Source organism: Hemitrygon akajei, chromosome 22 (genome assembly GCF_048418815.1).
Source record: "Hemitrygon akajei chromosome 22, sHemAka1.3, whole genome shotgun sequence".
Classification (NCBI taxonomy): domain Eukaryota; kingdom Metazoa; phylum Chordata; class Chondrichthyes; order Myliobatiformes; family Dasyatidae; genus Hemitrygon; species Hemitrygon akajei.
In genome coordinates, this window is record NC_133145.1 from 25,983,429 (window position 1) to 26,010,366 (window position 26,938).

General features: G+C 40.4%; 1 protein-coding gene across 1 annotated transcript in view; it reads left to right on the plus strand.

Annotated features, from left to right (window-relative positions):
* dnah9 (dynein, axonemal, heavy chain 9) overlaps positions 1–26,938 on the plus strand; it is a 550,870-nt gene that overhangs the window by 466,231 nt on the left and 57,701 nt on the right. The window contains exon 65 of the mRNA XM_073025877.1: positions 22,353–22,544. Within this exon, the coding sequence (XP_072881978.1) occupies positions 22,353–22,544 (192 nt within the window). The remainder of the gene's footprint in view (positions 1–22,352; positions 22,545–26,938) is intronic.

A 26,938-nucleotide genomic window follows, 5' to 3' on the forward strand; every position in this document is an offset into this window, starting at 1 on the left:
AACTTTGGTTTCCGAGAGATATTGAGACCTTGGTTAATAAATTGAAGGAGGTTCATAGAGGCTATAGGCAAGTTGGTATTAATGAGATTCTTGAGGAGTATAAGAAATACAAGAGAACACTTAATAAAGAAAACAGAAGGGCTAAAAGAAGGCAAGAGGTTTCTCTAGCAGACAAGGTGAAGGAGAATCCGAAAGGTTTCTATGGATACACAGCATTAAGAGCAAAAGGATAGCAAGGGACAGAATTGGTCCTATGGAAAGTCAGAGTGCTAATCTGTGCGTGGAGCCAAAGGAGATGGAAGGCATCTCAAGTAGATCTTTTGCATCTGTCTTTACTTGGGAGACCACGAAATCAATAGAATTGAGGCAATGCAGCAGGGAGGTCTTGGACCCTATACAGATTATAGAGGAGGAGGTGTTTGATTTCTTGAGGCAAATTAGAGTGCATAAGTCACCAGGGACTCACAAGGTGTTACCTTGGCCCTGTGGGAGGCTAGTGCAGAAATTGCCATGGCCCAAGCAGAGATATTTAAATCACCCTTAGGCACCACTGAGGTTCCAGAGGATTGGAAGATAGCTGATAATTTTCTGCTGTTCAAGAAAGGCTCTAAGAATGTGCCAGGAAATTAAAGGCTGATGAACCTGATATCAGCAGTAGGAAAGTTTTGGAAGGTATTCTAAGAGACCAGATGTGTAAGTACATATTTGGATAGGCTATTGCTAATCAGTCCCAGGGACTAATTAGGGATAATCAACATGGCTTTATACGTGTAAGGTCATGTCCAACCAATCTTATAGAGTTTTTATAAGTAAGATGCCGGGAAAGTTGATGAAGGTAAGGTTGTGGATGTTGTTTACATGGACTTTAGCAAGGCCCCACGTGGGAATACAGATCCAAAATTCCTTCTAAGTATTGCCATAGGTACTGTAGAAATGGTTGTAAAGAAAGCTTTTGGCAGTTTGGCCTTCATAAATCGATTTATTGAGTACAAGAGTTGGGATGTTATGCTCAAATTGCATAAGATATTGGTGAGGCCTAATTTGGAGTATTATGTGCAGTTCTGGTCAGCTGCCTACAGAAAAGATGTCACCCAGATTGAAAGAATGCTGAGAAAATTTACAAGGATGTTGCCAGGACTTGAGGACCTGAGTTATAGGGAGAGGTTGAATCGGTTAGGACTTCCGAGAACAAAGAAGTTTGCAGGGAGATTTGATGGAGATATACAAAATTATGAGGGGTATAGATAGGATAAATGCAAGCAAGCTTTTCCACTGATGTTGGGTTAAGTGTGAAAGGTGAAAAGTTTAAGGGAAGCATGATGGAGAACTATTTCAGACAGAGTATGAGGATATAGAACAACCTGCCTTTGCAAGTGGTGGATATGGGTTTGATTTCAACATTTAAGAGAAATTTGGATAGGTATGGACGGTTATGGTCCAGGTGGAGGTCAATGGGTCTAGGCAGATTAATGGTTTGGCATTTCCTAGATGTGACAAGGAGACTGTTTTTGTACTGTATGACTCTATAACTAAAAGAACACTCAACAGCTAAGGCAGCAACTGTGAAAAGAATCAGAATCAGGTTTAATATCACCAGCATAGGTCATTAAATTTTGTTAAGAATATGGCAGCAGTACATGAAGTACATGATAAATAAATATAGAGGGGGAAAAATTGAATTACGGTAAGTATATATACAGTGCCTATTAAAAAAAAGTATTCAACCCCCCCCCCCCCCAGAAGTTTACATGTTTTATTGTTTTACAACACTGAATCACAGTGGCTTTTAGGCTTTTTTTTTAAACACTGATCAACAGAAAAGACTCTTTCGTGTCGAAGTGTAAACAAATATCCACAAATTAGTCTAAATTTATTGCCATTAGTAAACAAAATAATTGATTGCATAATTACTTGCCCCCTTCAAATCAGTATTTAGTAGATACACAGTTGGCAGCAATTACAGCCTTGAGTCTATGTGGATATGTCTCTATCAGCCTTGCACATCTGAACACTGCAATTTTTCCCCATTCTTCTGTACAAAACTGCTCGAGCTCTGTCAGATTTCATGGGGATCGTGAATAAACATCTCTTTCCAAGTCCAGCCACAAATTCTCAATTGGATTGAGGTCTGGACTCTGATTTGGCCACTCCAGGACATTAACTTTGTTGTTTTTAAGTCATTCCTGTGTAGCTTTGGCTTTATGCTTGGGGTTATTGTCTTGCTGGAAAACAGATCTCCCAAGTTACATTTTTCTTACAGACTGCATCAGGTTTTCATGCAAGATTTCCCTGTATTTTGCTGAATTCATTTTACCCTCTACCTTCACAAGACTTCCAAGTCCTGCTACAGTGAAGCATCCCCACAGCATAATGCATGCTTCATGGTAGGGATGGCATGTTTTTGATAATGTGCAGTGTTTGGCTTATGCTGAACATAGCATTTAGTCTGATGGCCAAAGTGCTCAATTTTGGTTTCACTAGACCCAAGAACCTTCTTCCATCTGATTTCAGAGTCTCCCACATGCCTTCTGGCAAACTCTAGCTGAAATTTCATGTGACTTTTTTTCAACAATAACTTTCTCTTTGCCACTCTTCCCATAAAGCTGTGACTGGTGAAGCACTTGGGCACGAGTTGTTGTATGCACAGTCTCCCATCTCAGCCACTGAAGCTTGTAACTCCTCTAGAGTTGTCATAGGTCTTTTGGTGGCAACCCTCACTAGTCCTCTTCTTGCATGGTCATTCAGTTTTTGAGGATGGCCTACTCTAGCCTGATTTACAGCTGTGCCGTATTCTTTCTATTTCTTGATGATTAACCTAACTGTACTCCAGGGGATATTCAGTGACTTGGAAATTTCCTTGTATCCATCTTCAGACATGTGCTTTTCAATAACCTTTTCGTGGAGTTGCTTGGAGTGTTCTTTTGTCTTCATGGTGTAGTTTTTGCCAAGATACTGACTCACCAGCAGTTGGACCTTCCAGATACAGGTGTATTTTTATAAATTAAAACACCTTGATTGCACCTTGAACTACTTGTGTAACTTCAAAAACCAAATGGCTACACCAGTGATGATTTGGTGTGTTGTATCAAAGGAGGTGAATACTTATGCCATCGATTATTTTGTGTTTTATATTTGTAAATAATTTGGATCACCTTGTAGAAATCTATTGTCATTTTGACAAACAAGAGTCATTTTGACTTGATCAATGTAAAAAAAAAGCTAAATTAAATCCACTGTGATTGAATGTTGTAAAACAATAAAACATGAAAGCTTCCCAGTGGGTGGGGGTGCCTATACTTTTTATAGGCACTGTACGTCTATTAAAATAAGTAGTTCAAAAATAAAACCCAGAAATATAAAAAAGTAGTGAGGTAGTTCATGGGTTCAATGTCCATATAGAAATCGCATGCTGGAAGGGAAGATGTTGCTCCTGATTTGTTGAGTGTATGTCTTCAGGGTTTTGTACCTCCTTCCCAATAGTAACAATGGGAAGAGTGCATGTCTTGGGTGGTGGGATCCTCAATGATTTGTGCCTTCCTCCTGAGGCATCTCTCCTTGTAGATGTCTTTGATACCATGGAGGCTAGTACTCACAGTAGAGCTGACTAATTTTACCAGTTTCTGCAACTTTCTTTAATTTTGTGCAGTAGAATCCCATACTAGACAGTGATGCAACCAGTCAGAATACTTTCCACGGTGCATTTGTAGAAGTTTTTGAGCATTTTTGTTGACAAATAAAAATGAAATACAGCCGCTGTCATTCCTTCTTCATAGCTGTATCAGCATGTTACATCCAGGAATTATGGAATCGTAGTAATACAGCATAGAAACAGGCCATTTGATTTACCATCACCATGTCAGCCAAGATGAACCCATCCATATTAATCCCCTCTTCCACCATTTGGCCTGTAGCCTTCAATGCTGAGGTGATTTAAACGCTCTTCCAGGCACTTCTTACATATTGCCAGTGACTGCTTCCCTGCTCTGTAAGGCGGTGTATTCCACTTAATCAGCACTGTCTGGGTGAAAATAATATCCTCCTAAGATCCCTGCTAAATCTCTTTCCCTTATCCTAAATCTATATCCTCTGGTTTTACTTGCCTCTAACACAGGGGAAATTTAACTGCAGTCTACTCTGATCTGATCATTCAAGCATCGCTTAACCTTCCCTGTTCCAGAGTAAATAGGCCAGGTCTCTCCAGTTTCTTCTCATAAATAAAACACTCCCTCTCGGGCAACATCCTTGTGAATCTTCTCTGCATTTTGTCCAGTGATATTTTACGCAATCAAAGCGAGTTAAGGGAGTTAACATTTTAGGCCAGACACCCGCCAATGGAAGTGGGGAAGAGAAAAAATGGTAACTAATTCACAGAGAGGATGGCAGGAAAGATGGGAAGGATCTACCAACTGGCGCTCTGGTGCAGTCGGAACAATCTGGAGCTGAACACGCTCAAGACAAAGGAGATGATGGTGGATTTCAGGAGACATCCCCCCGCTATGTCTCCCCTCACAGTCCTCAGCAGCCCTGCGTCCACCGTGGAGAACTTTAGGTTCCTGGGAACCACCATCTCTCAGGATCTGAAGTGGGAGCAGAACATCAGCTCCATCCTGAAGAAGGCCCAGCAGCGGATGTATTTCCTGCGGCTCTTGAGGAAATACGGTCTGCCTCAGGAATTGCTGCTGCAATTCTACACTGCAGTCATTGAGTCTGTCCTGTGCACCTCCATCATTGTGTGGTTTGGAGCCGCCACCAAGCAGGATAGAACCAGACTACAGCGCACAGTGAGGACTGCCGAGCGCATTATTGGAGCCTCCCTGCCCTCTATTGTGGACCTGTACTCTTCCAGGTTGAAGAAGAGGGCGGGGAACATCATAATGGACTCCTCCCATCCTGCGCACGGACTGTTTGATCTGCTTCTGTCTGGTAGGCACTTCAGATCCCTCCAGACTAAGACTAATAGGCACTGGAGAAGTTTTTTCCCTACTGCGGTCACTTTGCTGAACAGTTAACTGCCGGTTAACTGTCAGCTAACTATTACTTGGCTTGCACTACCTGTATGTATAATTTATATTTTCATTTATATTTATCATTATTATTGTTATGAGCAGAGAGACAACATCTGCCGGAAGTAAATTCCTTGTATGTGCATAGGTACTTGGCGATTAAAGTCTGATTCTGATTCTGATAATGAGAATATCTGAAATAGGTTGAGACCAGATCAAAAAGCTTCACGGGGTATCAAGAATGCGACCATTCTGCTTTCTCTGTGTCATGTGCTGGTAACAGCAGGGTTGTCCAACATGTTTGGCAGTTGGTCTGAGAGAGGAAAACTGAGCAGAAATCATAGGTAGCTGATTTACAGCAGGAATAACCAACTCTGATATGGACAAAAAGTGAATTACCCCTAGTTGGAGAATTTGATCTTTATTTCAGAATGCTGTGGGTTAAAATTACCTCCTTATTTCAGATTGCCAGCTACTGCAATTCTTCTGAATTTTATTTTCTGCACCGACTTATTTGCATATCATCAAACATATAATTTTCGTTAAATTAGATGCAATTGTGTATTTAGTATGTAAATATTTTCAGATTAAAATATTATTTGTTATATTTAGGAACGGCTTTATTCACACTACAAAAAGTAAATTTATCACCAAGATAATCATTTTTATAAGAACTCTATTCCACCATCAATGAGTTAACCCAATTGTAAATGATTAAAATTGATTTTGGAAGTTGATACTGTACAAAAAAAATCAAAAATTGATTTTTTTAATGTATGAAGTCTCCTTCTTTGTAATTTAAATACGCTCACAATATTTACAAATTTCTAATTAATGCCTGTAAAGATTCTGGCATATGGAAGGAAAGATTAATTTGAAAAGCATCTTTAATGGTGTAATGAGCAGAAATTCATTTACCAAGAGACTTAATTCATTCTGGAAGTGTGGTCAGTTTCTATGTATTATTTATTTAGTGATACAATGCAGAGTAGCAGCTTTTCTGACCCTTTTCGAGCCACATTGCCCTAGTAACCCTGACAAACCTGACTGAATTATGGAACAATTTGCAATGAACCATTAACCCACCCAGTACATCTTTGACCGTTGGTGGAAGCCACAGCACACAAAAAAACCCATGCATTCCACTGGGAGGAAGTGTAGACTCCTTAAAGGCAGTACCGGAATTGAACTCCGAATTCTGGAATGCTCTGAGCCGTAACCATGACGCCCAAGTTTAGGCAGGATTTGATTCTAAACTGGTCACAAGAACATGGTTTGCGCAGGGTATACTTTTAACTGGAAATTACTTAATCTTCTGTGCTAATTTGGTCAGTTTATTTGACACTACTACTACTACTACTACTACTACTACGCCGACTCAGGCCTGGGGGACCGGTGTCGGGCACGATGACGGACTCTCCACTCCTCCCTCTCCCTCATCAGTGTGTTCAGTTCATCTACATTAGCCGTGCCGCTATCTTCTAGGAGCGTGTTGACCATAGTCTTGGGAGTGTGCCCAGGGTTCATCCTCCCATGCTTGGGCTCCCATGTGATGATTAGGCTGGCAGGTAGCTCAGGGTGGCGTAGACAGTGTCCCACTAGTTGCAGTCTTCTCGCCTCGATTTTAGTAGTGAGCATTGGTAGGTCATCATGGAGCTGGTTGTTCGTCTACAGCACCTTCAACTCAGTCAGTCAGTCAGAGTAGTATCAATGCAAGTGAGACTGAGCCTGCGGCAACGCAAAACCACAGGTCCCAAGGAGAAGATGGACTGGAAGGTCTTCTCCTCACAACCTATTTTTCAAGCCCAGTACACTGTAGAAGTGAGAAATCGCTTCGGCCCACTGGAGAGGGAGGAAGAAGAGGCTGCCACCAACCACTATCAACGGCTCATAGACGTACACACAGATGCAACAAAGAGTCTGCCTTCTGTGAAGCAAATCAAAAAGAGCCGGATCTCAAAAGAATCAGAATCAGAATCCTTTATTATTGCCAAGTATGAGGACACATACAGGGAATTTGATGCCGGTTTCCCTGAGCTCTCTCTGTACAGAATTAAAAGCAAACAAAAACAATAGTGCAAGTAATCATAAACTATATACAATGAGGTCCACCTCATTGAATGTACAGGTGTACTTGATTTATAATAGACTAAAATTCAAGTGTTCATAAGACTGATAGCATACAGAAATAAACTGTTCTTGTACCTATTTGTCCTGGCATACAGTGATCTAAAGTGCCTACCAGAAGGAAGGAGTTGAAACAGGTGATGTCCAGGGTGTGATGAGTCTACAATAATGCTGCTTGCTCGCTTCCTGACTCTAGATGCATATAAGTCCTGGATCGAGGGCAGCTTCACACCAGTAATCCTTTCTGCAGCCCTGACGATTCTTTGGAGTCTATTCTTGTTTGGTAGCTGATCCAAACCAGACAGTGATGGATGAACAGAGAACAGACTGATGTTGTTGCAGCAAGAAGTGTGATCAATGCTTGTCATGCCAAACTTAGAAGGAGTGAAACAGAAGAGCTAAGAGACAAGTTCAAGACAGCAAAGAAGAATCTCTTTGCCACCTATGACCGACTGAAGGAAGAGGAACTAGCTGAGAGGATTAGAGGGGTAGAGGCTCCTAATGAAGACAAGCAGCATGGAGAAGCATAGTGCCTAGTCAACGAGCTCAGCAGACGGAAGAAGTCCCCATCAGGTCAAATAAGTGGTAAAACAGCTGAGGACTGTGTCCAGACATGGTTTACTCACTTCAAGAACCTGCTGGGAAGCCCTCCAACGATCACAGAAGAAGAGGACATACCCACAATACTAACGCAAGTTGACATTGATGATGGCCCATTCACCACTGAGGAACTGAAGAAGGCCAAATATGCACTCAAACAGGGCAGGAGCGCTGGGCCAGATGGGATACTACCAGATGTCCTGAAGAACTGCGACCTGATCGGCATCTTGCTGGACATATGTAATTTGGCACTGATGAAAGGCGACAAACCAGAACAGTGGTCACTCTCAAACATTATCCCTGTCCCCAAGTCTGGATCCCTCACAAAGACAGATAACTACCGCAGTATCAGCTCGGCCTGCATCTTAGCAAAGCTATACAATTGGATGACCTTGAACAGGATTCACACTGCCATTGACCCTAAGCTAAGATTCAATCAGAATGGTTTTCGGCAGAAGCGCACAACAGTAATGCAAATACTTGCTCTCCGTAGAATCATTGAGGAAGTCAAGAAGAACAACCTACCAGCCGTGCTTACTTTCATCAATTTTCACAAAGCTTTTGACTTTTGACTCCATTATTTGAAAAACGGGCTGAAAATGCTGCAGTGTATATCAAAACTCATAATTATTTCTCTCCACAATTTATTTTTGTAACATTAACACCACAGGTCCAAATTCAAATCTAGTTTAGCTTCTTCATCATCAAAAGAATAATTCTCAATATTTTTATGTCACCAAATTTGACAGTTAATGTCCCAGTTGTCCTGAGAAAGTGTATTGGAATTTCTTCTAGATATATTCAATTAATGATACGGCAGTACAGTGGTCAAATGACTGAATTGGCTTCCAGAGTTTAAACCATTGATCAAGAGATATGAGTTTTAACAGCAGCATGACAGCTGGAGAACTTAAAATCAATGAGTGAAATAAATGTAGAATTTAAAACAAAAGGCTGGTCATGGTAACAACAATGAAACCTCTGGATTGTCATAAAAACCCATCTGATAAATTAATATTTTTCAGGGAAGGAAATTTGTGGCCCTTACCCACTGCGACCCATCAACTATTGACCCTTAACTGTTTCCTCACCTCAGGGATGAACAATAAATGCCAGCAGTGGCATTCATGTTCATATACCATGAACAGACGAAAGAAATAGCCTGCTACTACATGTCAGAGGATTTGACAGAGGGTAATCAGTCAGAGTCAGTAAGGATGGGGTAGAGTTCTATTCTGAAGACCATTCTGGGAGGGAAATGTGTTTTTCATACCTGGCTGGATGCGAATCGCACTGTTGCTTGGATTTATAGCAATATGATTGATGACCATCTGAAATGATCCGGAGTTCCATTCAGTCAAGTCAAATTTCAGCAGCTCGAGAAGATGTCAACATCATCTCTAGGACAGTTGCAAAGCAGCAATAAATAGTTCTTTGCCCATGACATCCATATCCTGTAAACAAATTTTAAAAGATGACATGGTCATATCCTGGTTGGTACTGCTAAATAGCTGACTAGATTAAATTCATTGATATATGTCTACACAGTATGTTGTTCACTGTATTAGTACAACAACTGTAAGACTTCCCTTTTAAACTCACAAGACTGTATCTACAAGTTATGCTGCCTTTTACTTTTAAAAACTGATGCATGTTCCCACATTAACATGACAAGTCATCTGCAAAGAAAACCTAATACCCTTCCTAAGTAACAGGTTGCAGCTACCTTCATTTTTATTACACCTCCAACATTGCTGCAAGATATCTTTGTTGCTTCAGCTCGATAAAAATTCAAAGGGAGCTTTGAAAATAGTAACCATATGCTGATAAGGAAAGCTCAGTCACATAAACTGCACAAGTGAACACACCAGCTGCCGGCTTGTGTCAAGGGAAGAATATGCTGTAATTATCACAGTTTCAGAAAGACATTCTGCATATCATTGAACATCACAAACTTCTGCTGCAACGTATATTGGAGCAATTACCTGGATAATGATTGATATCTAGCAATAATTTCATTGAAGAGTTTCATAAAACGTCATTATTGACAACTTAACCTTAAAATTATGTTCTTAAAAATGCTGTTTAAAAAGTTTCTCTCTCCCTCCCTCTCCCTTCTCTCTGCCTCTGCTTTAGAGGATCTTTGAATGTATCATTCAAAGTATATCAAATGCTACTTCTGTATTAAAATGACAGGAGAATCATACCTTGTAATGTGTCATGCATTACTGTGCTACTCAGGTGAAACTGTGTTTAATCTAGCCTGGCCTTTAAAGGCACTAAGTCTAACTGCTACAAATGAGCACAGCCCAAGGACATTCAGAATTTAATTATCTGGTCAGGGAACATTGCTGATTGAAATGAGCTTTTCAGCTCTGCACCGTAGCTCAAAGGCACCAATATGTTCAGATGGTTTTGCATCTACAAGATATATTAAGTACATGTAATAGATTATTAATATTTTATTGTGGTTGATATTTTATTGTGACTCCTGTGGTAGTTGAAATCAAATGTAATCTTCAGGTATTCCAAAATTATGAAATAACGTTGTTTCTGTATGTGTTCAAGCATGTTACCACCCATGAGGAGAAATGCTGGCAGATCTGCATGGAACTGGTGCCATTTATCTGCAAAGCCCAGGCCAATCAAAGGAAAAACTTGGCTGGACCGCTGACCATAAGGGCATAGAAGATAAGATGAATCCGAATGACACCTTGAACCTGTGCCACTGTGATTGTGGCTGGTTGTGATCATTCCTTCCAGTTTCCCATGTCTCTTAACTTTCCAATCAATCATGCGGAGGCCAGGCAAGATAGTGGAATGCCCCTCTTGCAGGATGTAGAAAGCCAGGGAGACCTCCAGTGCACCTACACCTACAAGAAGTGCATTTAGCTGCAGCTTATTACAGGCTGTGTTAAGGAATTGGAACTGGAGCTGAAGGAACTCTGGATCATTAAGGAAGCTGAGGGGCTGATCGACAGGACACGCAGCGCAGTAGTTACACATGAGTGACGGTCAGGAGGGGGAAATGGGATAGGCAGTCAGTGCAGAGCACTCTGTAGCCATTCCCCACAGGAAAATACAGGTATATTGCTTTAGATACTGTTGGGGGAAATGACCTAGCAGAGGAAAGGCACAGCAGTCAGGTCTCTGGCACTGAGTTTGGCTTTGTGGCTCAGAAAGGAAGGGGGTGAAGAGGTGAGCTGCAATGATAGGTGCTTAATTGGTTAAAGGAACAGAAGAGAGGTACTATTGTTGAGAACCAGATCCCTGGATGGTATGTTGAATCAAGAGTGCCACAGTGGTAGCCAGAGGTCACGGCCCTTGCCGGTACCAATCATATGGGTATGAAGGGTGATGATGCAAAGTTGAAGGACAGAACCTTCAGGGCTGTGATCTCAAGATTACAACCTGTGTCACATGCTAGTGAGGCCAGAAATAGAAAGATTAGACAGTTGTACACGTGGGTGAGGAGATGATGCAGGGGGAATGTTTTCAAACTTTTAGGGAAGGTGGGACTTGTACAGAAGGGATTATTTGCACCTGAACTGGAGGGAGATTAATATCCTTGCAGAAAAGTTTGCTAGTGCTGCAGAGGATTGGGGAGGGGTTGTTTAACTGGAGTTACAGGAGGATGGGAACCAGAGCATCATAGCAGATAGTAGAGTGGTTGGGGTAAGTATGTTGTTCAGCCTACATACAAAGTCAGGAATTGAAAAACTGAGCATAGTGGGACAAATGTTTCGAGTTGTGTATATTTCAATACACTGAGAATTGTATGAAAGGTGGATGAGCGTAGGACATGGACCAGCACATGGAATTATGACATTGTCACTATTAGTGAGACTGGTTGCAGGAGGGGCAGGACTAACAACTCAATGTTCCATGGTTCCATTGATTTAGACATGGTAGAGTGGGAGGGGTGGCATTACTAGTCAGGAAAAACATCAGACAGGTCAGACTGAAGAGCTTGTCTACTGAGTCCATATGGGTGGAGCTGAGAAATAAGAAAGGAATGACCATGTTAATGAGAACACATTATAGACCACGCAATGGTCCGTGGGATTTTGAGGAGAAAATTTGTAGAGAGATCATAGAAATATAAAGTTGTGGTAATAGGTGATATTAATTTTCCACATATTTACTGAGACTTCCATACCGCAAAAAGGCTGGATGGGAAAGAATTTGTCAAATGTGTTCAGGAACATCTCCTCAATCAGTAACAAAAGTGCCAATTATAGAAAGTGTGACACTAGATTTCCTGTTAGGGAATGAGACAGGACGGGTGACAGAGGTTTGTTTAGGAGAACACTTTGAACCTAGTGAACATAATGCCATTTGTTTCAAGATAATAACAGAGAAAGGTAGGTCTGGCCTGCATTGAGATTTGAAATTGGAGGAAGTCCAATTTTGGTGGTATCAGAAAGGATCTGGCAGGTGTAAATTGGGACAGGTTGTTTTCTGGAAAAGGTGATCTTGGTAAGTGGGAGGCTTTCAAAAGTGAAATTTTGGATGTTCCTGTGAAAATAAAAGGCAAGGGTAACAGATTTAGGGAACATTGGTGTTCGAGGGATATTCAGGCCCAGGTTAAGTAAAAGAAGGAAGTGTGTAGTGGGTATAGGCAGGAAGGAGCAAACGGGGTACTTGAGAAATATATGAACTGCGAGAGAACACTTAAGATTTCTTAAGAAGGAAATCAGGAAGGCTAAAAGAAATGCCGTTTCAACATAGCTTTGTGCGTGGTAAATTGTACCTAGCCAAACTTATAGAATTGTTTTAAGGAAGTTACCAGGAACGTTGATACAGTCAAGGTAGCGAATGTTGTCCACATGGACTTTAGCAAGGCAAAGACTTGGTTTAGCACCTGATGCACCATCAATAACTCACTCTGAGACATAAGAAGCGAGATATCGGCTTTTATTGACTGGAAGAATGAACAACACTACATCCTGGAGAAATGAGGCCGGGCTCAGGCCTCAATCGCCTTTATACAGGGGTCTGTGGGAGGAGCCACAGGAGCAGTCAGCAGGGGTCTGTGGGAGGAGCCACAGGAGCAGTCCAGACAGGTATATGTAGTTCACCACAGCACCTTTTCTTAAAGACAGCAATTGTGACAGTACACCTTGTACTAAATTGGAGTATCAGCCTAGCTTTCTGCCTCAAATCTCTGTAGTAGGATTTGGAACTCTGGCCTCTCAAAGCAGAAGATGACAAGCCATGGCCAACACTAATTTTGTCTAATGAGTTAAATTTCTTTTACCAATGAAAAGGATTATGATTTTGATATCAAATTTAAATATTAATAGCTGCTAAACAAAGATGCCAGTATATTTATATATTTAGTGTAAACTCTTGACTGTAATCTTTTTATCTGTAATATAAATTCATTACTCTTTCAATTCACATTTGATTAATTATGCATGATCATCTTTATTTCTTGCATTTGCCTCAGAAGACGTGATACACAATTCAATTAACCATTGTCTGTTGTCCCTTCTTCTGGCTTCAATATTCAATAATTCACACCTTTTTCCCTCCCCTTTATGCTACAAATCTGCCCTTCAGATTCTAAACAGAGAATAAGATAATAGTGAACTTCAATCACTTCTTCAAGCTCTTGAATGTAAGCGCAGGTTTGCCATTTCTTTATACATGCTTTTTTGGTATAGTATTCAAACATTTTTGCAATAGGTTTAGGAGCAAATTGTTCATCCTTTCTTCTGCCTTAGTTGTTCACTTCTTGGTATCCATTGAAACACTATTCCATTATATTCCTGCTACCCTTAGTTAACATGGGAGCTGTTCAGAGTTGCACAGATTTGATTTCAATTTTTTTTTTATTGAATACTGATCTTCTAATTGTCCACTAAGTACCAAAGGTCCTCAAGTACAGAAATCTCAAACACAGGTCCACCCAGCTTACAGCAGGGTTACTTTTTTAAATACTGTTCATGGCCCAAATAGTTGGCAAGTCAAAGATGTGGCTGTGAACCGAATTCCCACCCAGTGATAGAAATTTGCAGCCCTGCATCAAATCAAATCAAATCAAATCAAATTTAATTGTCATTCAAACCATACATGGATACAACCGAACGAGACAGCATTCCTCTGGGGCCCTGGTGCAAAAACATAAATGCGTATTATAATAACAAGAGTATGGGAAAAAAGAACATAGTCACATAAGAAAACACATTTTTAGTCCAAGACCCTGAGCGACAAGTCCCGCTAATTGATGGTTCCTGGCAGGTCAGCCTGTAATACCACCAATCCAGCACTGGAGGGCAGAGCAATTGGAGAGGCCACCCTCAACTGAGCACAGATCAGCTGGCAAATCTATCCCATTATTCCCCCAAATATGTGCAGAGGCTGTACATGCCCAACCATTCTTAAACTACAGAGGACCTGCACGTTGATCTAAATACCTTATCCACCTCAGGGTTACCATTTGTGGGACCAGGCTTCAGTCTCTCGCTTTATAGCTTGGTGAATTTTAAATTATCTCTTTATCTCTTTTGATTCTTAAACAGACATCTGAATGAAAAATAAAGTTGCTAAAATGGCAACAAATCTAAACTGAAATTACTGGGGGGAAAATAATGCCTAACTCCAGGAAGCAATTGAAATTACTTTTCTGAGGATATTAAGTTGTAAGAATAATGTAAATTCATGTTTAGCTTTCTCCGTTGTATTCAAATTTACTTCCATTGAGGCTTTGTGTGGACAGTGGAAAATTTTTTGACAATGTGCACAGAACAATTTTTGCTGAGCTTCAAGTCAGTTCCTGCCCTCCTTAAGTAAGGTAGGATGAGTTTGATTATAAATCATACAGCCATTTTATGCATTCATCATTACTGAATAGAATATTTTTATTGTAATTTAATTCCCAGTCTAATGTCTTTAATTATTTTTCCTGATGAAATATTGCCCTGGGCATCTTAATGTGGAAAATAAAATAACTATTGTTTTTCTGTTCAGGCAGAGGGGAAGCCATCCGATGAATGTAATCATTTACAACCAAGAGGGAGCTTTGTTCTCATTAACAGTGAGATGATTGACAACTAAAGTGATGCAGTCACTGAGCAGGAATAAAATAAAAATCCTGTTTCACTGGCAATACCTGCCATAGCTTCACTGTCCTGTTCACTTAAAAGAGTTGCCTAACTCTTAATTCATTGCAGCTTACAATGAGTAAAGTTTGCCTTTTCAGTTCCTAAGAACTCAGTATATTATCCTGACATGAAAAGACCTCAAAATGTAAAGATTTTTATTTGCAAAGCAATTCTATTGCTTGAGAAATTCAGTAGAAATATTGGCAAAGACTTTGGGAGAAAGCTCTTTTCTTCTCACAAATGCTTCTCACAGTCTAGGAGGGTGCCTGGTTCTTGTAGCATTAAGTTTCAGACGGACAGCTGATGAGAACATCAACCTACCTGACTCTCCACAATGATCCTGAAACCCATCACTCGGGCTCAGGTTGAAAGTTTACTACCAAACTTAAGCCATCATTACGATGAAAAGGCCCTGTCTATTGAGTATCTAGCTGCTCTATGAAGTAAAAGGAAACAGATGGAAATGAGATAGTATGAAAATGTTTTAGCAGCATATATATCTAACATGAACATAGAAAATTACAGCACTGTACAAGCCCTTCGCCCTAACATATTCTACCTACCTTTTAACCTACTCTAAGATCAATCTAATCCTTCCCTCCTACATGGCCCTCCATTTTTCCATCATTCACGTGCCTATCTAAGAGTTTCTTATATGTCCTTAATGTATCTTTCTCAACCACCACCCCTAGTAGGGCATTCTACATACCCACCACTCTCTGTGTAAAGAAAAAAATTAACGTTGACATCTCCTTCAATCACTTTAGCATTATGTCCTCTCAAATTAGCCATTTCCACACTAGGAAAACGTGCTGGCTGTCCCATTCTATCAACGGTTCTTGTCATCTTATGCACCTCTATCAAGTCTCTTCTCATCCCCCTTTGCTCCAAAGAGGGCTTTGCTCCCGAGCTCGCTCAACCTATCCTCATTAGAATTGCACTCCAATCCAGGCAACATCCTGGTAAATCTCCTCTATACCCTCTGTAAAGATTCCACATTCTTCCTATAATGAGGCTATCAGAGCTGAATGCGATATTCCAAGCATGGTCTAACCAGCATTTTATAAAACATTACCTTGTGGCTCTTGAACTCAGTCTCCCAGTTCATGAAGCCCAACCCACTAAACACACTATCAACTTTTAGTGATCTGTGGATGTGGATTTCAAGATTCCTCTGCTCCTCCACACTGCCATTAATCCTGCATTCTGCCTTCAATATAATCTCAAGGCTCAAAGTATGTTTGCAGTATGTATCAAAGTATGTATGCAGTACAAAATTGTAAGATCTGTCTTCTCCAGACAGCCATGAAGCAAAGAAAACCATGAAAGCTATTCAAAGAAAAACATCAACCCCTTCCACGCGCAAAAAAGTTGCGCTAATGGCAGCAAGAACATTAACACTCCCCCCACTAACTTGAAGTACAAGTTATTCAGCAGTGTATTACCTGCCCAGTTAGTAAATTTTGCATAAAATTCTTCATTAAGAAGATTAGTCTATAAATACTTGTGGACCCTAATATGTACGCTAGAAGGGCACAGAGTGGGATGTCAAATTGAAAGTTGATTTTATTGTCATATGCATGTGTATGCAATGAAAAACTTAGTTACAGCAACATCACAGCACGTCACGTTTGACCGCCAGCCTTCAAGAGAAAAATATAAATGATAGAAGAAAGAATACAATTAGAACAATGGCCATATTGTGATGGGTCTGGCTGTAGATCTGTAGTGGATCTGGATGGGAGTGAAACCACACATCTGTGGCATGAGGAATCAGCGATGGACATTTTCAGTGAGGGGGATTATGCATGGAGGGGGTAGTGGGCTGGGGGCTGACACTGGGTCATTGCAGTGCGTAGGAGGCCAAGAAGATTAAAGTAAGTTATGGACCGACTTGGCGGGCATCTTTGTTTTAGTAATAATTCCTCTTTGTCTCAGAATGCCCAGAAATGTAAATCACATCAGAGACACCAAGTTGACTGAATCCTACTAAATTTCCTCTGATACAACACAACCTAGAAATAGCTATTATCACCTTAAATGTGAGGGAAAGCATCAAAATATGATGCTGAAAAAATTACCAATGTATAACTCTGTTCTTGAGCTTCTGTGAAAAGGCAGACCATCAGAAGGGACAAAAATAATGAGTTTGCACTTTGGATTGTTGGAATTCTTTTAGATCCAGATGCTAGAGTTTCACAGGCAGACAATGTCATTATAACTTTATGTTTCTTAAATAAGGTTGCCTCATGGTGGGACACAGTGAAAAATTCTGTGACAGCCATGAAATGCAGCTGCTTCTGAAGTCTGCAGTGAACACAACTGAACATGAACTTAAGAGGTATTTTCAATACTAATTCAACAGAGTTGAATACAAATCATAAACATTGACATCATTTGTAGTAGTGCTTTGAACTCCTCTGGAGCATCTACTTTCATAAACTTAGTTAAGACCAAGGTAAGTCCCAGCTTTTGATGATGGGTGAACGTTGCCATGGAGAAATCCTACATGCATGACTTCGGAATAGAGATACAAGAGCTTTTTTAAAAAAATTTCTTCACATTGTCAGTAGAACGTAAGAAATGTGAGCATCGGAAAGCCACACAGCCTTCAATTTTGGTCTGTCATTAAACAAGAACATATCTGAAGTTCTACACTTCCCCACAGTAGCCTTTCATTCTCTGACTGCCTTAATGACCAAATTCTGATAAACCCCATCTTGTATATGGTCTTCAAATGAACATCCACATTCCATGCAGGTGAGAATTCCAAAGTTTCACTACTTAATAATTGAACTAAATTTTCTTCATCTCAACCCCGTTGCTATATACCTTGCATCAAGGGCAAAAGATTTTGAACATCTGTAACAGCAGTTCTTCTAAGAATTTTGTACATTTCAATGAATGTAATTTCATTCTGCCTAATCCTTCCAGAAAGGATAGCCCAGCTATCCCAGAACTGAATCCACTAAAGCCACTCAGGGTAAGCACTTCCAGATAAGATCTCAAAGAAAAGCCCTAAATGCTTGCAGCAAAGATACAATGTAGTCTTAAAGTGAAACTCCTTCACAAAGAGGTCTAAAATGCCATGGCTTAGAAAATCGATACTTTAATGTTGAACATTTCTTATCACTCTGGAAACTCAAATGAGCTCTTCCCAATGTGATTCTTGTGCGTTTGATGTCATTTCCTTGTCAGATATATATCAAATTAAGTCAATCCCCTGATCATGTTGCTTGGGGAATTAGACCACATTGTTCTGAGAAGCAACATTCTGTGCACTTCTTTCGGTTAAATCATTCATTTGTTAGCCGCACCAAACGTCTATTTTAGGCTCTCTTCCTGACCCAGAAGTGCCAGCTCCACTCTTCTCACCAGACCACTTACTGTTCTCAGGACCTATCAGCCCAGGCCCCACTCCTCTGAACATTCTGACAGCCCTCTTTCCCTGCTGTTCAGCAGCCCCCTGAACTACCTACTGAGCTCCTTGACTGCCATTCCAACACCCAGAAGGTGCTAGGCACCATTCATGTTGCTAGTGCTGGCAACCCATTTCACCCCTTTCTCCTTCTGCTTGGGTCCCAGTTAGTGCTTTGACCTCTGGTCCTTTCTCTCTGACAGTCAAAGCTTCCTGACTCCCAGACCAACCATTTGTCTGGGACAATTTAGAACTTTTTTTTAATGTGCTCAGCGTGATGCTTAGATTTTCTGCAGAACAACCATATAATGTGACTTTTACTGAGAATAACCCTATTGCTTTCAAAAAATCCATGCCTGCAGCAATTTACACCCACCACTTTCCCTTGCATTCAGCTACAGCCATTTTCCTAGCTGTTATGCTTGTGATCAACTGGAGAGAAAATTATTGGAATTTCCATGACTGAATATCAAGGTTGTATAATATATACATACTTTGATAATAAATGTACAAGTATACAAATGTAATAATGTACAAATGTATAATAAAAATAACTTCATACAAGACCCACAGACAGGCTTCATGATAGTCATCTGAGCTCATGTGACTGCAGTCTGAACTTGCAATGAATGACACTCATGAGTGAGTTTTCACTGCAGCACTCATTCACAATGAGTGACATAAGCTGCTTCTGTTCATATCGTCATCATTCTGTGCCATGTTGTTCGATGTAGGCGATCATGGTCTTTCCATAACCATGATTGTGTTGGTGTTGGACATTCCTGAGCAAAAGCTATCTGATGAAGTATCTCAACCACAACGTGGACTCTTTATTCCCCTCCAGAGATGCAGCCTGACCTAGTGAATTCCTCCATTTTGAGTGTGTTGCAGTTTCCCAAATGCAGCCATCATTGTGTTGTATTCACTGCATCTCCTTCCATACCCAGACTCACTGAAATTCAGAGAACTTTGCTGGTACAAGCGGGTATTTATGCTCTACTCGTTTGCTCTACAGGTTACAATGCATGCAGTTGACAACTTCAGTCCAATCTGTCGAATACATGTAATGTCAGTACTGGAACTGGTTGTTTTGCTTTTGAAATCAAATATTCAGTAGTTGCATCTTCATTTTTACTCTGTGTTTGGTTTGATTCCACTTCCTGTCAGATTATACAGTATGTGAATGGATGAGAACATAAGGTTCTGATTAAAGGCAGGGGTTGGAGGGAACATTGACATCATCTCGAGCTTATAAAATGCAGGAGATTGTGGGTGGAAGGAGAAAATGAGTGGATTGTAGCAACATTTCTTTCAATATTATCATTATTTAAATGTCATGAGAAATAACATTAACTTGGTCATTATGAGATTATGTTCATTTTATCCAACCTCATTACAACATTACAGTATAAATCTGCAGATGCTTGCTTTATTTTCCCACCATTACCTTATGAAGCATTTCTTCTCCGAAAATGTTTGAATTATTACAAAACTAACTTAGTGTGTGAAATGGATAAACACAGTGAATGATATTGGACCCACCAGTCAATGTAATCATTTGATGAATCAACATATTTGCCTTTGTCATAATGCTACTGTATTTCAGTTCAATTTTTCTCAACTTCATTGCTTGCTTTATATTTTCAGAAGCTTTTTATGTCAATGAGAAATGCAACAGCAGTATACGTGGCCCACTGAGGATGCTAATCATTATGGACTTCTTCAAAACTGAGGAGCAAAAGTGCTGTGAAATAATGTTCCAAAGCAGTGTCGTAATGTATCTTAATCAGTCCAGCATGGCAAATGGCATTTGCTGCTCAAGCATTTATTTGCCTTCTTAACTAAATAGACAGCATGCATAATTAATGCAGCAAGCTAACATGCTGTGTGCTGAAGGGCCACATTTGTGTCTGGCTTATCAGAGGGACAATGATAACATTTTATACATGGATGAAACACTCATGTTTGTTCACAGCATCATAGTGAATCCTTAGCATACAGGAATAAGAATTTTAGGAGCATCTGGATGTAGGCATTTATGTGCATTGCAAATGTACTTCCTTATTCCCCTTGCCTGGTTTTACAGGTCGGAATGCTTTGCTTCTGTCAAATAGCAAAATCATTTCCAGCAAGCACTCTCCTAATTAGTTCTGAATGAAACATAGAAAACATACTGCACAATACAGGCCCTTCGGCCCACAAAGCTGTGCTGAACATTTCCCTACCTTAGAACTACCTAGACTTTACCCATAGCCCTCTATTTTTTGATGCTCCATGTAGCTATCCAGGAGTCTCTTAGAAGACCCTATCATTTCCACCTCTACCACCACCGCCAGCAGCCCATTCTATGCACTCGCCACTCTCTGCGTAAAAAAACCTACCCCTGACATGTGTTTATATGAAGTTAGCATTATTTCCAGCATCTGCAGATTTTCTCTTATTGGTGAGGAATCACAAATGAGCTTTCTCTTGCGTCATGGTGAATAATTACTTCACAATGAGCACCTAAAAAACAGATACCTGATTGTGTGATCTTGGTCATCCAACTGCATGTGGATTTTTCCTTGAAAAAATGCCTGCTGTGTTTCCTACAATACAGCATTCAGAAGCAGATAGTAGATTGGCTGTAAAGTGCATTAGGATCTCCAGAGGCTTTGAAAGGCATGATATGAAAGAAAGCTCTTCTATTTTTGCTGAATTCAAACTTTCTTAATGAAAACACGAATGTTTTATTTATTACTATTCTCTTAACAATATCCAATTATTTACTAGTGTTGGTTCTAACATATTCTGTGGAGTAGAGTGCAGTATGCAGAGCAAAATATATTACAATTTCTGGTTAAAATGAAAATATTTATTTTCTCATTACATTTTAACCTATATCTTCATCATGTTAAGTAATAATGGCACATGCTATGAAATAAGTTTGTGTTTCTGAACTGCCAGCAGAAAATTGCTCTGATCATTTCTAAAGGAAGCCTAGAAATGAAAGACTAATAGCAGAAATAGAGTATCTCCATACTGACTGGATGTATGTAAGGATGAACAAATAGCTTTCAATCTTTTTCCCTATGAACAAGAATCAAAGTTAATCAGATTCTTCTTTTGTTCTTTTTCACAACCTTCTCAAAGAAATGAACTCCTATAAAATTCTTGTTAATTACCAGACATATTGGTGCTTTTGGGAAAGAATGACACTGAAATTTGTTATATTTAATTATCCTTTTTATTACCAGGTCATCTGGTTCATGGTGACAGAATTCAGTTCCATGTTTTATCACATGGTACTCTGGAACTTTTTTGACTTTTTTTCTATTTTTATTTCTGAAAACTTTAAATATGTGGTTTTACACATTGCATAACATGTCAGAGCTCCAACTTGAATGAAGCAAAATATGTCTTGTATACAAATTTTTAATGTTTTTTGAGATACACTATGGAATAGGGCCGTTTCAGCCCTTCCAACCACACTGTACTTCTTTGGGCTGTGGGAGGAAACCGGAGCACCTGGAGGAAACCCAACATGGTCACAGGGAGAACGTATAAACCCCTTAGAGAGAGTGGCAGGGATTGAACCCGGGTCACCTGTACTGTAAAGCATTCTGCTAACCACGATGCTACTGTGTCACCCCAATTTTAACTGGTAAAATCTAGAGCAGGCAATCAGTTACTTTGTATAATCAAATATGGATGACCCATAAAACATCTGTGAAATAAATACGGTTTTTTCTCATCTTAGCCTCTTCTTAAGATGCATCTTCCGTAGCTGTGGGCAGAAAGGAAAGGCAAAATGCCTGTATGTTTGAGTTATGCTAGTTGGATCATGTTCATGAGGCATTATCATGACTATATGGCTTAATGTGGTTACAGTGAGATGGAATAATACCTAGAAACAGAAATGAAAATTATTGTATGCTGAATGTTGAAATGATAGAACACTGAAAACATGCAGCTTTTCTTCAGAAGAAAATCAAAGCGGTGTTAGGCTGATTTTCCAATTGAATATTAATTCACTTTTTATTTCTACAACCACTGCTGGACTAGTTGCAAATTATAGAAATTTCCATTATGAATAAATAATTGCTTCTGTTGTAGGTCCCCTATGATGACTTACGCTATCTCTTTGGTGAAATTATGTATGGAGGGCATATCACAGATGATTGGGATAGGCGGCTATGCAGAACATACTTGGAGGAGTTTATTAAGCCAGAGATGATGGAAGGAGAAGTATTCTTGGCAGCAGGATTCCCTCTCCCTCCGAACTTGGACTACAATGGCTACCACCAGGTACGCAGTTATCTTGATTTGGTTTGGCATGGTTTCTTATTGTCACATGTACCAAGATAGAGTGATAAGCTGGCCTTGCCTACTGTTCATACGAATCAAATCATCACACAGTGCATTGAGGTAGAACAAAATAAAACAATAACAATGCAAAATTGTAAAAGCTACAGAGAAAGTGCATGTAAGCAATAAGTGCAAGATCGTAATGAGGTAGATTGTGAGGACAAGAGTCCATCTTATCAGACAAGAGGTCCATACACTAATGCATTAATAATATGATTAATTTCCTTTAAGTTCTTAGTAATGGTGGGAATGCTACTGTGTGCAATTTAAAAAACTAAAGCCTGTTGGACAACACTTAGCTTTGCACCCTCAATGACCATCACGGTAATAACTTGTCATAGTACAAAATTCAAAGCCATCACACAATAAATACAGTAACTCATAAATTACAAAACAAAACTGATCATGCTTTTGCTCTACTATTACCTGTCCCCTCTCCCTGCAGTTAATGAGAAGCTGCTGATATTCCATGCTGGAGACTGCAATTCACCGTCAAGTATGAATTGCACCACCGTCAGCACCGCAGCCTAAAAAAGCATGACTAAAGGCTACCTAATTTTAGCAGGAGTTGAATGGCCTGAGTGGTGAGGTTAATTGGTAACAGGAGCATTGAAGATATGCTGGTGTGAGAAGGATGAATGTTGACTTAGAGACATAGAAAAATACAGCACAGAAACAGGCCCTATTTATTCCATGCCAACCTATTTACACTGCCCATTGCCATCAACCTGCACCCAGACCATTGCCCTCCGTACCTCTTCCGTCCATGTACCTATCCAAACTTCTCTTAAATGTTGAACTCAAGTTCACAGGCACCACAGCTCATTCTACACTCTCAATTCCCTTTGAGTGAAGAAGATTCCCCTCATATTTCCCTTAATTGTGTCACCTTTCGCCCTTAACCCATGACCTCTAGTTGTAGTCCCACCCAACCTCAGTGGAAAAGGCCTGCTTGCACTTACCCTACCTATACCCCTCATAATTCTTGTATACCTCTATCCAATCTCCTCTCAACCTTCTACATTCCAAGGAACAAAGCCCTAACCTATGCAATCTGTCATATAACTCATGTCTTTCAGACCCAGCAACATCCTTGGAAATTTTCTCTGTACTCTTTCAACCTTATTTACATCTTTCCAGTAGGTAGGTAGATGTCCTTAAAAGAGAACAGAGCTACTGTCAATGCCTAAGCAGTTTTAATAATCTGTCACAAGACAGTGTATAGAATTGCCGTGACATGTTGCAAGTTTCACTGTACATTGTAGTTCATGACCAACATGGTAGTCATCTGATTTCATTTGACTGGATTTCACTGGGACTGTCCCTTGAGCTACATCCTGATCAAGTGCACAGATGGGTGAGGACATTGATTGCACCAGAAAGGATAGTCTCCAACTTCCAATGCTTCTTACCTCTGACACTACAGACTTCCCAGTAGATTTTCCAGAGCGCAAAGAGCAAATGTACACATCAAACTCCTTCAGGTGGTTGCCTTTTTGAGACACTTTTGTTTAGCAAAACTAAGAAGGTTTATTTACATCACAAATACAAGGTACATACATTCAGTATTTACAAGACAGTGAGTACACTCAGATTGAAATATGGTTACTGCCATCTATTAGACAATCAATACCCTGGGGGGACTGCCGCTCCAGGAAGACTCCCAATGTACCAATTGAGACCGCATGCTCCCTCTCCAAGGACAGTTGGGCACCTTGGAAAAGGGGCAGGTAGTTGGCCGGGCAACACCCTTCGCTTTCTGTTGCCTAGACCCGCGAATGGCCATCTTGGCCAGGTCCGGGAGCAAGCCCACCAGGAGATCCTCCTCATGACCCGCCCCCTTCCGAACTGGGTGCCTGTATATGAGGAATGCGGGACTAAACTGCAGCCAAAACCTAAATAGCAGCCCCTTTAGGAACTCAAATGGGGGCTGCAACCTCTCACAATCCTTGTAAGCATGGTACACAGACTCCTCCCGCCCACAGAATGGACAGGTGGACCTGCTCAGAAAGCTGTTGTACAGTACTGCCTGATGCAACACCTTCCACCCCAGGTTCTTACCACCTCCTGGCCAGTGAGCTCATATATGACCTTGTTCTCTACCCTGCCTGGAAGGTCAAAATCTCTATTATCTGTGATTTTAGCTTAATACAACAAGTGGATTGAGGCAGAGTTGGGGGAAAAAGGAGAAATATGTGATATAATTAAGTTAAGGTGTTCAGGCAATTGTCTCTTTGCTGGGTTTCAGATGTGTCCTCAGCACCACCAGCCCAGTACTGTCCAGTACCACCATCTTCAGTGGTGCTAGAATACAAAGATGTAACTCCTGGTTAATTCTTGCTACTTCTAATCCAATGCTATTTGGGTGATAGGTCTACCATAAATATTTGTAAATATCAGTAAACTTCTTACATTGCTGACTGCATGTTCTGAGCTTGAATTCAGCATGGACGAATATTCTCAACTGACTTGCTTACTTTATCTATCTATCTATGTGTCTATCTATCTATCTATTTACATTTTATTGATTGTTTCATTCATGGATTGAGATACGGAATGGAATAAGCCCTTCTAGCCCTTACAGCCACACTGCCCTGCAATCCCCCATTTTAATCCCAGCCTAATCATGAGATAATTTACAATGACCAATTTATCTACCAAAAAAATGGTAGGTCTTTGGACTGTGGGAGGAAACTGGAGCACCTGGAGGAAACCTACACAGTCACGTGGAGAACATAGAAACTCCTTACAAGCAGCAGCAGGAATTGAACCCGGGTCACGTAGTGCCAACCACTATGCTACCGTGTCACCCTGAGCGCACAACTGCAGGACATCCGTGGATGTGGAAATGTCTCCTAATTTTTAGCTGCTCCACTGTCTTGTGCTGTTCAGTGTCTGATAACAGAGACTGCTCTCTCTCTCTCATGTTATACAATTTCTCGGGTCAGATTCACTTTTTGGACAGCATGTGCTCAAATGACAGTGCATTTCTTCCTTAAAAGATTCAGGCTGCAATGAAGCAGTGTAACTTAACTTTCAGTCAGCTGCTTATAAGATTAGCTGTCTGTTGGTGCGTCTACCCAAAGGGCAGGGTGATTAGCAGTGGATAGCCACTGAAATTATGTAAATAAGCAGGCAGCATACTGTTAGTGCAGGTTAATTGAACACCACATAGACCTCCCCCGCCACCTCCCTTTGGATCTGAAGAAACTCAGACCTCTGTAATTCTTGTTATCTAATTTTTCTTTCATGATTTCTAGCTCACAAGGTGAAAGAACAGCAGCACAAAAGACTGATAATGGGCCAATTAATGGACTATAGCAATAGTGCACATCAGCCTGCATCATTTGCACAGTTGGACATCATTTCAACAGCTTATATTCTCATAAATACAACGATACACAGTCCTTTTATCCTTGGTTATGGGTTCAGCTCCAGGACAAGATGATGCTTCCTGGTTATATAGGGTTTTTGCAAAGAAGAATTCAATTTCTACAGCCCCGTTGTTGTTGAATTGTTCCTACAAATGAGAACGTAATGGGAATTTGTCAAAAGCCACATAAGGTCCCTCATCAAAATTTATTTCTTTTATTTAGCGATACAGTGTGAAACAGGCCCTTCCGGCCCAATGAGCCACGTCGCCAAGCAACCCACAACCACTTGCTTGACCCTAGCCTAATCACAACACAATAAAATGACCAATTAACCAACTAACTGTATGTATTTGAACTGTTGGAGAAAACCAGGGCACCCGGAAGAAACCCACAATGTCACAGGGAGAATGTCCAAACTCCTTACAGACAGTGGCCGGAATTGAACGCTGAACTGCAATGCTCCGAGCGGTAATATAATGAATATGTATATGCTGAGATGATGCGTGTGAAATACCACCTCAGATTATGCCTGTTCTGCACAGCTATATATAAGGGATACAAATAGTACAGCTAATGTAGAGACATTAGGCGAAAACATCATTACAGCTCAGTCATACCCTGGGTATTTTGGCTAATGCCATAGGAAATCATTGCAAGTGGTTTATGAAATATAAACATATAACACTAAAGATCTTAGCAGGTCAAGCAGTTTCTGTGGAAAGAAAAGGTTGATGTATCATATCTGAGACCCTCCTTCAGAGCTAATTATTGGTTCTTTTGAAGGGTCTGTGACTGAACCTTTAACCCATTTTTCTGCGCATGGATGCGGCTCGACTTAATGAACAGCTCCTGATTTTCTTCTAGGTTTCCAACATCTGTAGCATTTTGCTTTTATGTCTAAATGCTTTCTTACAATGTTCCAAAGAGTATGTTGCATTTCTCTTTTTAAAAATGCTCCCT